General features: G+C 35.4%; 1 protein-coding gene across 17 annotated transcripts in view; it reads left to right on the top strand.

Annotated features, from left to right (window-relative positions):
* SOX5 (SRY-box transcription factor 5) overlaps positions 1-12,682 on the top strand; it is a 1,035,411-nt gene that overhangs the window by 607,619 nt on the left and 415,110 nt on the right. For 3 of the 17 annotated variants that reach the window (XM_054526949.2, XM_063712066.1, XM_054526950.2), the window contains exons 1-2: positions 5,722-6,106; positions 7,321-7,418. The exons of 7 other annotated variants lie outside the window; for them this stretch is intronic. In XM_054526949.2, the coding sequence (XP_054382924.2) occupies positions 6,095-6,106; positions 7,321-7,418 (110 nt within the window). In that variant the 5' untranslated portion in view covers positions 5,722-6,094. 7 more of the 17 variants (XM_024257203.3, XM_002823027.6, XM_063712067.1 and 4 more) reach the window with 6 other exon arrangements.

The following is a 12,682-nucleotide window of genomic DNA, read 5'->3' as shown; positions in this document are numbered from 1 at the left end:
CTGTAATTAATCCCAGCACTTTGGAAGGCCGAGCTGGGCCGATCACCTGAGGTCAGGAGTTCGAGATCAGCCTGGCCAACATGGAGACAAAAATTAGCTGGGTGTGGTGGCACGTGTCTGTAATCCAAGCTACTCAGGAGGCTGAGGCAGGAGAATCACTTGAACCCAGGAGGTGGAGGTTGCAGTGAGCCGAGATCACACCACTGCACTCCAGCCTGGGTAACAAAGTGAGACTCTGTCCCCCTTCCCTTAAAAAAAATGACTTAGGCAAGACCATGCCATTAATAAGGAAGGAGTAATAGAGGCTCCCTTAGAGCAGCAGTCCCCAACCATTTTAGCACCAGGGACCAGTTTCATGAAAGACAATTTTTCCATGGGGGGTGGGAGGGGTTAGGTGAGGTGGGAGTATGGCATTGAGATTAAATGGTTCCACCTCAGATCATCAGGCATTAGATTCTCATAAGAAGAGTGCAAACTAGATCCCTCACATGCACGGTTCACAATAAGTTTTGCATTCCTACGATAATCTAATGCTGCCTCTGATCTGACACGAGGCAGAGCTCAGGTGATAATGCCCACTGCTCACCTCCTGCTGTGGTTCATAACAGGACATGGACCAGTACTGGCCTTGGGGGTTGGGGATCCCTGCCTTAGAGCACAGGTTTCCTAACTTTCAGCTTAGCCATAATTTCTTCCACTATACTGTGTTAGATACAAGTAGACTGAACATTGTTAATAGGCAACATTCTCATTTACTATGAATAAGATTTGTCATTCACTTAGTATACAAGCAAAGGAGACTGTGGAGAATAGACAAATGTAGTCAACTTAAAAATGAAGGAAATTCTTCAAACATTTTCATACTTTCCTCAGTTTTAACTCTCATTTCTCCTCTGATCAGGTAATGAAATGAAATGTATACATTCACGGTGGGAAAACCTCTCTGAATGATGTGTACTAAAATATTTTATAGACGTTACCTAACAAGAATGTTACCTAACAAAACTACATTGTAGCAAAATAATGGAGCCACTTTTCACTTTGCTGCTACCTCTAGGTAAAATATCGTTGCAGGATGTTCCCTGAGTTACTTTCCAGGTTGAAAAATTACAATGCAGAAAGTTTGGTGGTCAAGAGCACTTTTATTTGTACGGTCCCATTTGAATGATTTTTCTTCTTATAGGTTATGTGGATTTTTTTTATTCAAAAGAAACCTTCTGATTTTTACCGCGAGGGTGATTGAGTTACATCATTTTCATCTTTGTAAGTGAACAAACCATTAGACATCACCATGCATCACAAGGAGAGTTGATAGTGTATAGAGTAAAAAAATAAATTGAAAAGCATAAATTCAGTAGGTCTAATTTTCCTAATTGACAACCTTTGCCTGAAATAATTGATTCTTTCTGTAAGACAGAAATTCCGTTGCAAAGGAGTTGCGTAGGGACCTGAAAATTGGCCCCTGGGTTTTACCTGAGATTGTAAAACTTGTAAACGTATTAGGCAAGGAAACCTATTTTAGAAATTATTCTCAAAAATAGAGCCAAATTACATGAAGAGTAGTACTAGTTCTGGGGATTGTTATCACTACAAATGAGATAAGAATACTATTCTTCTCTGTTTTAATTGTATGAATGAACTATCTCTTATGTTATTTGTGAAAGTGGGACAGTCATTGCTCATCCTAACTTGTCCAAAATTTGGGCATTTGGTTACCATAGAAACATACTTATAAAGCACTTTCCTGTATACTCTATACTTAATTGCCGTTATGCTGTATTTGAGATGAACTAAAATTCATTGCCTTTAAAAACTATGCAGGAAATATGGCATATTAATAATTTTTGTGTTCTCCAGCCCTGCACTTACTAGTTTTGGGACTTCCTCATTCGTAAATGGGATAAGTCTACGTATCGCATTTAGTTGTTTTGACTATAAATGAGATAATGTCTTTTATTATGTATCATATAGATAGAAATTCCTCATAAAATAAAAGCTTTTATTTAAAATTATTTCAAGTTATTCTGAATAAGAAGATAAATCATAAGATCAAACAGTGAAAGCAGTTACTGGAAATGACATCATTTCTTTGAGAGAGGTATGAAACTAGAGTTTCTAAGGTGAAGGTGTTTCTGAAGAACACTGTTTTTACAAATATGCAATCTGAGAACAATTCATCTGTGTATTCTAACCAACTGACAATAGAAAGAGTATGAAGTTAGAAAAACCTTGAATTTGTAGGCTATTGTGTACCAGTTCCTTGGCATACATGTATTATGGGGGACTGAATTTTAGGTCTTTAAAAAAGAAGATAGGCTATAGAATGCCTAAGACATTTTTTGAAGAGGTCTACTATTACAAGACACTAGTCTAAGAGTTTTAAGCTACATGTGATAGGTCAATAGTGAGCTCACCAGGCATCTGGTGAATGACTCACAGATGTACATTGGTTGGAAGTTTTCTTTCTTTCTTTCTTTCTTTGTTTTTTTTGAAAGAGGAGGTGTCCTCTTTTTAATTTTAATTTTTTGTGACAAAGTAAATAACAGTGCAGGCAAAAGGCATTTTCTTAATGCCCATTGTGTCACCTTAAGGCTATAAAATGTTAGTATTGTCTGACACTGATATGCTTTAAATTCATTGTGATTATAATATTAAGAGTTTTATTTCTTAAAATAAGTTTTCCAAATTCTATGAGATGTGAAAACTAGCTTGACTGTAGGAATTCATATCAAATATGGAAGTGTAATTTGCACCTATGACTATATATTTTTATTTCAGATATTAAAATAGAAGGTATTTAATGATTCTAATCTAAAATAGAGGAATGAAAATATATCCTTTTAAAATGAGGACAAAAATAGTAGAAAGGCATACTGGAAACTATACCTGAAAAGGGATTAAATTGGAAAATAACTTGTTTGTGATTTTGAAAGTTCTTGATAGTCTCTTTGAGAATTTTCCAGCAGTGTTCTCTAGCATGTCTTATATTCCTTAGCCTGTGTCAATCCCCTTTTTATATCTGCAATGGAAACAACATGAGCTCAAAAGCATACTTTTTCATGTTCATTCCATTTTCCATTATACTGCTACAGCAGTGTCAAAAAGACTCATTCAATGTAAAACTTTTATTGGGTTTTACATTGTACTTTGGTCATCTATTGTACTTTGGTCATCTCTGAAAATATATTTTATTTGTGTATCTGTGCTTGTAGATCATACTTATTTACCATTTTATGTATTATTCAGTTCTTAGCACTATTTTTTGTTCATTTGCTTTTTTATTTTTGTTTTAACTTTTCTCACTACATCTGCCTCGGAAGGCTTGAATACTCAAAAATTGATTTGAAATTTGGTTTTATATACATATATATAATTAGAATTGTTATAACTTTTTAAATTCTTTTGTTAAAGCCGTAGCACTTAGCATATTGGCAAGCATTTAATAGATGTTAAGTGAATGCAAAAGTATGTCTCAACCCAGATATATTTTGAAACCTTAACAAACATCACATTGGGGTATTAGTTGTGATGTAAAGAATATCTATAGTCAATTGAATATCTTAAGCTTTTCTGATAATTGAAAAAGAATTTGGGTTTAATATATGTGCTAGTCATGAACACATATTTAATAATTAAACATTTTAACGTTTAATGCAAAATTTAAAAGATTCAATTAGTATTTTAATATTAAACACTGTATTGATTGGATCATTTTGATCATTTAATAAAATAACCCATGGCAAAATTTAACCTAAACATTTTGGAACCGTCTTTCCTTTTGCTGATATTCTAAAATCTGACAGAAATGCTAATTTTCAATATAGGATTCAAATGAAAGAAAACTTTTATGGCTTAGAGAGGTACATTTTAAAATATTTACTCAATTAAACCATCATGTACAGTATTAGCTTAATGACAGCTTTTATAAATTTTATTTTTTATAACAATTACCTGAAAGCCTTTGAGGTCACTTAAAGTATGAGTAGTAGCATCTTGGGATTTTCATCTAACTGTAAATTCTGGAGGATCAGTTTATTCTGCATTATGGTGTCACAAGTGAAATAGATAGAAGTGGCTTCAAGTAACAAATGGGCTACTAACCAGTTGAATGACTTTAAATTCTGTTTGCCCAAGTTGAACAGTGGGAAAACTAGGGAAATACATACCTACCCCTTTCTACTCTGTGTAAGATCCATGAGCTAATTTATGTGAACAAAATTCCTTATGATCTTAGAGTTCCATTAGTTCAAATTATCATTATTAGGATGATTATTATTTGGCAAATTTTCTGTCTAGTTCCTCGTCTACTTCAACTCCTTCAGCATAGATGATTGCACAAGAAATAATTTGTTTTTGAATGGCTACAGTAATGTTTGCAGAATATATTGAAGTCAAAAAACTAACTTGCAAACCATTCAACATTCTCTTATATATTCTTTGTGTTTATTTGGCATATGTACATACGTATACATATATTAAGTGCCAGTAAAATCAAAATCAAATATAAGGAAGATTCTAATATGAGTATCTTTTCTTTATACTATAGTTGGCCTCAAACACTCATACTCTTTCTTACCTGCTCTGGTGACCTTCTAGATTAGAGTTGCAAAGAAACAACCAGAGGTAGTAGCTGTAGCAAGACAGCAGCTGGGACCATACGGATCTCAGCATCCTGCCTTATGGCCATTATCTTTGTTTCTATCTTTATGCTGCCACTATGTCTCCTTCTTGAGCTCTCTCTGCATCCTCTCCTCCCGCCTCCTCCTCTTCCTGACTCCAGCTCCCATGGCTGTAACTCACCCATCCTCCTCCTTCACTTTTTTTCTCTATTGATGGAAGATAAGCAAGATTTTTCCTAGTTAGGAAAAAATTTTAAATATTTTTAAAAGTGTATATAGCTATGCAGCTACTACACCCTAATTGTCATAACCACCATTAACAAATGAAGAAAAATATAATTTTTCTATACATTATCAATTAGAGCCTATTAGATCGTAGGTCCCTTAAGGGCTGAAAACATAGAGATTTAAAATAAATGCAACAATGTTTTCATTCTTCTATGTGGGAGTAGGTTGTTGCTGTAACAAAAAATAATTTGAGACTAACAACAAGAAAGAATAGTGAGTAATATTCTTCCCCCCTTCCCCAACTGCTGAAAGTGAAAATCATCTCAGCATCAAGTCATTTTTGCCACATCCCTTGTTAACAGCTTTTTCAGGGTGGGTCATAGTTCTATGTTTTTGTTAGTGTCTTAACTCCATAGTGACATGCTTAAATCTTATTCCACATTGATTTTGTAGTGTGTGTGTGTATATATATATTTTTAGAACATCTCCTGATGATAGAGTTAAATATTAAGTTATTATCAACTTGTCCAAAAATTTGTAAGCTTTGAATGAAGAATAAATTTACTAATATAAGTTAATAATTGATTTTTTTCTCTTTGGAATATGTGTACGATGTATCATTGTGAATGTCCAAAAAAGTAAACTTACTGTCTGCCTGTCTCCAGAAAAAAAAGTGGGACCTAATCAAACTGCCGTGGGGTCAACTCTTGTGGTTTTAAAGGCCCTTAATGTTGTCCAGCTGCAAAATAAAAGGAATTGGGAGGGGAAGTTGGAAGGAGTGGAGGGGGTTGGGGGGGAGGAATGTGTGGAAAAGAACAGGGAGTCTGGCTTTTATTTTTTTTTTTTTAAGTGAGTTCAGTGCCAGCCTGGACATTGGCTGTACAGACTATTGAGCCATTGTCTGCTCCATTTCCAGAATAGCCCCCAGTTAATCACTTCGGCTTTGAAGGGAATTTCCTCGTGGAATTCTCCACAGAAAATCTAATCAACTGACCTGCCCTCTCAACAATGGAAGGCTTTTTTTTCCTCTCTTTCCCTTATTGGGGCGGGCTCTGTAATGTAGCCTTTTGTGCAGAATGAACCCTCCCAGTAGGAGTGGAGAGCGTGTGTGAGTGACTGAGAGTGTGTGTGTGTGTGTGTGTGGTGTGTGCATGCGTGTGTGAAGAATGCACACTATCTCGTGTTGGTGAGTGTGTGCTTACTCCCTGACCAGATGCTGCGGTGCACGGGGCAGCCACCATCTCTGCATGCATGTCTGTGTAAGTGTCTCTCTCTGTGTGTGTATGTGCCTGTGTCATTTCATGTCAAAGGTACATTACCTGATTACCTTTCTCGCCTGCCAGATTTTTATCTAGATAATTGGAACTGCTATGGAGGCTGTGCCTTGCCAGCCAGCTTAGACTCTGTAAAGCCATAGTTTGTCCACCTTGTTATCTGTGGCTGCCTGGGCAGAGGAAATTAAAGAGATCCACAGCCAGGGGAGCGCTTCCTACTCCTGACCTCCCCAGCGATCCCAAACAGGACAGTTTGTTAGCACCGTCTTTTTGTTTTTATGTTTTGATTTCATTTTGGGTTTTTGTTCGCTCGTGTATGTTATTTTGGCATGTGGATACCTATTCCCCTCCACATCGCACATCGTGTTTTATGGAGTTTAGAGCTGAGGAAACTTTGGTCGGGTTGCCAGGACGTTCGCACCACTTTGCGGAAAGCACGAGCTAACAGTGAGACCGACAGAGTGAGTGACAAGTTGTTTACAGGTTTCCTTGAAGGGGCCTCTGCTATATTTCAATCTGTCAAAGTTGCTTTTCTTCCCTCAGAACAATGCCTGATTGTTGTGTGTGTGTGAGTGTGTGTGTGTGTGTGTGTGTGTGTGCGTGTATTTCCGTGTGTGAACGGAGAGAGCCTAGAAAAGGGTGAGAAGGAATAACAATTCTTTGTGTAAAAATGCTATTACTAACATTTAAATTTTTTGCTTAATTAGTTAATAAATGCAGTTTAATCGAGCTTCTGTTATTACATAGACTAGGTTTTTAATCAGCAGCAAATACGTTTTACAAAATCATACTGTTGTGCATGTGTATGTGTGTGTGTGAGTTTTATGATTTAGAAGACAGAGTATGGGAGACGTGTTAAATGAGTTGACTTCTCACGTTCAGTGATGTCTAGAAGAGAGAATTAAAAGGAAAGGACAGGCACCCTGAGGTTGTCTAGAGCCTTGCAGCCGGAGCGTGTGGCTCCGCGGAGGGGGGAGCAGCCAGACTCCGCTGCTGGAAGTGCACTACCCCTTTAAGAGACTGGTCAAGGAGTCCTAGGAGAGAGAGAGGAGGGGAAGGAGGGGGGGAGAAAGAGAGAGAGAGAGAGAGAGAGACAGAGAGAGAGAGAGGGAGAGAGAGAGAGAGAGAGGGAGGGAGGGAGGGGGGGAAGAGAGAGAGAGAAAATCAATTGGTTTAGAAGGTTTGGACTCACTTGACAGGTTCAGTTGGAGACGATCATAGGTGGCTGCTGTGACAAAGGGAAATTGTGCTTTTCCAGCATGCTTACTGACCCTGATTTACCTCAGGAGTTTGAAAGGTGAGTACAGTTTTTTCCCCCTAATATATTGAAGTACAACTCTCCCATTTTACAGTAGTCTCTGAATCATGGGAAGATGCTCCCCCAAAACGTGTTTGTTAGAGAAGCTTTTAGCTAGGGCTTCTGCAATCTTGTTAGCTGATTTTTTGTTGTGATTGCCCGGACCAAACTGAACTGATTGGCAAAGTCTCCGAGATTTCTGCTAATGTTTTTAGGTTGCGTCCTATAACAGCAAATTAAATGAACCTTAAGCATCTCTCTCTCTCCCCAACTCGCTGCTTCTCTCTTTCTCATTCACTCTCTTACTTTCTTCCTTCATTGATTGTTTTCTCCCCACCTTTTAAAAACGCTTTTGTGCAGAATGTTACCATTTTCAGCATCTCTGTCTCATGTAATTTCTCGGGTGACAGAAGGTTTTAGTGGTGCTTTAAACGGAGGCTATAAGTTCCTATTTGATCCTTCCGTAAAACTTTGGAAGCTGCTCAGTAAAGCACATGACCTTTTGTTGATATAAGAGAGCGTTTTCTTTCCCCCCAAAGAAAATTTAACATCATCGCTATATTAGATTACTCCATAAGTGTCAAAAATAGGGGCGAAAAGGGGGTAAATGGAGCTGTTCCCTTTCTAAGTTTTAGTGGCCACTTTTTGTGTTAGCTGTCTTGACTGAATTTTAATTTACTGTATTTTCCCCTTTTGCTATGATGGGAATAGTGTATTTGTAATTAAGTTGTTCCTATTTAGAGAAATATCTGCAACATCCTTTTATTTGATGTTGTTGCAAGTAAAGCAGGGCTTTGAAAGAATTTTAGCCCTCTTAATGTTCCTATAAGTACACATTGCAATTTTTAAATTTGAGTTCTTATCCCAGCATAAGTTCATTTTTTTGAACTATAAATAGAATTTTGTTTGCCATTAAAAAGAATTCAAACTTTGTATTCTGTATGGTGAATTAAAAAAAAAAAAGCTAAAAAAAGCCAGGATGCATGATACCCAGGCTTTTTTTCATTTTCATGAAAGCTACCTTCTGTATAAACATTTGTTGTATCTGACTATGCAATGCAAGCTAGGTGCTAGACCAGCTGGTTAAAAATATGCTAAGTCAAGCTGTTCATCGCTCAAACGACTGAATTTGATATGAAAAGACGAAAAAAGAAAGGACAAAGATTAAAACATTCTAGAAGTGAAGCAATGGAAGAGAAAAAGAGTATTGAGGATAAAGTAACGCTTGAATGTGGTCACATATTAGAAAAGCCAGTATCAAATCAGGGAAGAAAGTAAAATAGCCATCACATATACTTCGGTGCTGTCATCTTTCTTTGATTTCTTCTGTGTTTTTTTTTAAATAATTAAAGTGCATCTTTACTAGAAAATTCCAGCGAATGTTTGAGCTTTCTTAACAGTTTTGAATTAAAATTTTCACTTCTACATATTAACTCTTTAATTAGTGAGCTTTTATTTGCAAAGATAGCCTTATATCATAGGTAGATGTTGAAGTTATTCATAGTGGAACATACTGTACATTACCTAATGTAGCGATTTGCTAATTTAACACAGTTAAGTTTTCTAGCATGCACAGAGTAGCACTTAAATGATAATATTCTTTAATTCTAATTATACTTTTTGCAAATACAACTCTGAGACTGATTTGTAAGCCTGTTAACAGATTGTACTTATAAAAAGGTAGTTACATATTAACAGGCTGTAGCCTATCTCTCTATATAGGCAAGCTTCCTGCTGTGAGCTTTATTTGTATTTTTTTTTTCAATTATCTCTTTTTAAACTAAACTTTTCCCTTTCCTATTCTGATGTTCAAATCTGTTAACATCTTTTTTCCTCCTGGTGGGAATTTCTTTTTTTTTTTTTTTTTTTTTTTTTTTCACCCAGAGGCGTGCTTTTCTAACTAGCTAATTAAATAAGCAAGTGATAATCAATAGGGTTGTTAGTATGGCTATCATATTTAGAAATATTAGTAGCTAAAATAATTCTGAAAAATGTCATACAATATAACGTTCCTTAATAATTTCCCCTGTGGTTGTAATTGGTAATACATACAAAGATCTCAGCAAATCATTACTATTTGTTTACATTGAATTTGTATGGGTGAGTGTCTCTATAGGCACCCATGCATGATACAGTGTATCATGTAGACACAATATTGAATATTTATATTCTCCAAAGGAGGTATTTATGATGCAACTAAACTATCAAATAGATTTTTTGCCTTTTCAACTATTTGCAACTTTCATTGAATAAATAGGTCATTTCTATTGACTGTTAATTTTTATTCTATTGGGTCACTTGCTATAGATGAATTTCCCACTTAAACTTAGAAATCTAAAAGAAGACTTCTAAATTTCTTTGTGAAATAGAGAACTTTGATCTAGAGGACACAATAAATTGCTTAGGGTTCATGTACTGTAAAAGTTTTATGTGATCATTTTTACTAATTTCATTGGTAGAGTCTTGTCCGTCTTTTATTCTTCCCAGCCTGTAGACTGTTTGAACTTTAAGGAATATTCAAAACTTAAATATCAGGATCAACATTTGGATTTAGATTTGTATATGTCTATATTATCATCCCTAGAAATGAACATGGTCAGTACTCTCAGACTAATAAGCAGTTGTTAAATAGTTAAGAAGTAGTAACAATTTCATTGTCTGTTAAAAATATGCAGGAGGTAGTGCAAATAGAACAGTGATTCTAAAAGGTAAAGAACTTGAAATATTTTTATTTTCAAGCATCCTTGTGATAAACTGATTATGATTACTGAAAAATACAATTCCCAGGTGGGAAGCAAATGGGCGTGTATATTCCAAAAAATTATTTGTAAGGAAAGTCTTCTACATTTTACCGTTTAAAGGAAACATAGCTGGCAGCATGGTCTAAATGTGAGTAACAGCATCATTAGAATGAACGCCCGAAGTCTCCCCAAATTTTTAAAAGAAGTCAATAAATTTATATATTTAATTGAAAGTAGATAATGAAAAATTGTGACTTAAGGTTTTCCTTTGAGAATGTCACCTACTTTTTGATATTTCAAGGATGAAAAGAAAATATTTGCCTTAAATGTCAATATTAGTTTGTTCATGATAAGTAAAAATGTCCATTTTTGATAGTTTCTCAATATTCTATTTCTTTCCTTTTAATTTTATCTGTCCTCTTTGGTTGTAATATAATAGTTTTGTGTCTAAGCTACTCGTTACAGTTTCTAATTGTTTTATGTTAGAAACTTAAATAGCAAGTGTAAGACGATTGCTTAAGAAGACAGTTCTGATAATGTCTAGAAAGGAGAAAAAAAGTTGGGATTGAAAGTAGTGGGATTATGCAAATTAGTTTGTTAGTATCACCTATTTGATTGCTTCTCCCAAATTGGTGCAGACAACAGACAGCAGATTTTCTACATGTTGAAAGGAACACTACAATAGTAAAACCTTCTGCAATAAAAATTAACTTATTCACTTCACATTTCCATCAAATTTATTTCTGGTCATGCTGACTAAATAATTTTTTTCTTATTAGGAAACTTTTCAGTGTTTTTCTGGAGAAAGAAATATACCTCAGGTGCTGTTACAAACTAATTCGTAAAATTCCCAGGAAAAGCTACTGCTAGACATTTGCAAAAAACTACCCTCTGACATTAGTGGTATTTTAGTTACCTAAAGTTTGACCATAGTCGTGAAATATTTATGACACAGGTATATTTTGCTTAATTAAAAACTTTAACAACAACAACAAAAAATCCGTCGTGCTTATGAGTGATAAGTACATTCAGGTTAGCAGGCACACTCTAGGTGTGAATCACAGAAAAGTTATCTGTTCACATTCTATCACCTAACGGCAACTGTAAACCTGTAAGTTTGATATTACATTTTCAGGATGTTCTCATAGGCTTTGATAATTTTATTTATTTTTTATTTACTACTACTTTGTAGAGGATACAGTGTCTACAACTGAATATAGATTTTAATTACCATGTCAATAATTTGCAAGCTAACTGAGCTAAGACATTGGTTTGGAATGCAGCTTGCATGAGGCAGTTCATAAACCACATTTCTATCACTCTCATGCTGGAATACTGTCCTGAAGACTTGGCAGGAGACCTGACTGATTACCAAGAACAATTAAGGGTTAAATGTCAGGTGACATTGTGTACTGCTCAGTGTTTAGCAGGTTTGATAGAGACAGAAATGTGCAAATATTATGATTACTTCACGTGTTGGTGTGTTCTTGTGTTTCTCAAATATAATAAGCACATGTTAAAGTATTTACCTGTTCTTAGGGAGCTTTTGACAAAAATCTTGTATACACATCATACAGGAGAGGCAAATAATAAGACCTGTTCTGATTCTTTAGCACATTAGCCCTCCACAGAGTTGGAAACTATTTCATATGGATTACACTCCTAATGCATTTAGAAAGCCAAATTACATTCATGGGTAAAGGCTGATTTTTATTGTCTGTTTTCTCTCCACTATCAGTTCTTCAGCAACCTAATGAGTATATTGTATAATGCAGATGTGCATTATGTAGGCTGAATACCTCCCTTTTTATAGATTAGTTAAATAAGTATAACTGATGAGTTTTGTTTTCTTTCATAATTTGTTATTCATTTATAATTTCAGTGGGGTTATCCAACAGCCTGGGAAAGAAACTAATCTAAGTTTTTCTCTTGTACTAACTCACGTATAGTTCCAATATGCCAGGTCTCTGATTCAGATGATGGCAGTAGGATAAAAAGATTTTCAACGGTTTAACCAAACCACGAAATATCTCCTTCCTAATGAAAAATTTTCTTGAACAAGAAATGGACAAACATAACAAAGTCTTACTTCCTTCATTCATTCTCTCCTTCCTTCTCTTTCACTGATTGATAGCATCATCATTTGTATTAAGTGTGAAATTTGATTGCTATGTAGATAAACAGGATCAAGTGATATTGCTAGAGTGGGAAAAAATTTAAATTTGACATTCTTTAGGAGAATGCCACATATTCCTTCATTATGATCAGGAACTGATAGTGGTTCAGGAGAAGACCTTTTTATTCTTTCTGACCTCTGTGTTTTCTCCTGCAGTTTGGAAGCTGTTCTTTCTTTCTTTTAGTGTTGTCTATTCTTTTCTTTACTTACTAATTGAGAGTTCACACATCTTCTCTGGAGATATTGTGGCGTATGGTTTTGCTTGTCCAATAGGGGGGTGTTGCATTTCTCCACATTCAGTATCCTTTTCCCTTGGATCCTGAGAGTAAAACCTCAGCAGTACTCCC

Source organism: Pongo abelii, chromosome 10, assembly GCF_028885655.2.
Source record: "Pongo abelii isolate AG06213 chromosome 10, NHGRI_mPonAbe1-v2.0_pri, whole genome shotgun sequence".
NCBI classification, from domain to species: Eukaryota; Metazoa; Chordata; class Mammalia; order Primates; family Hominidae; genus Pongo; species Pongo abelii.
This window is presented reverse-complemented; position numbering and strand designations above follow the sequence as displayed.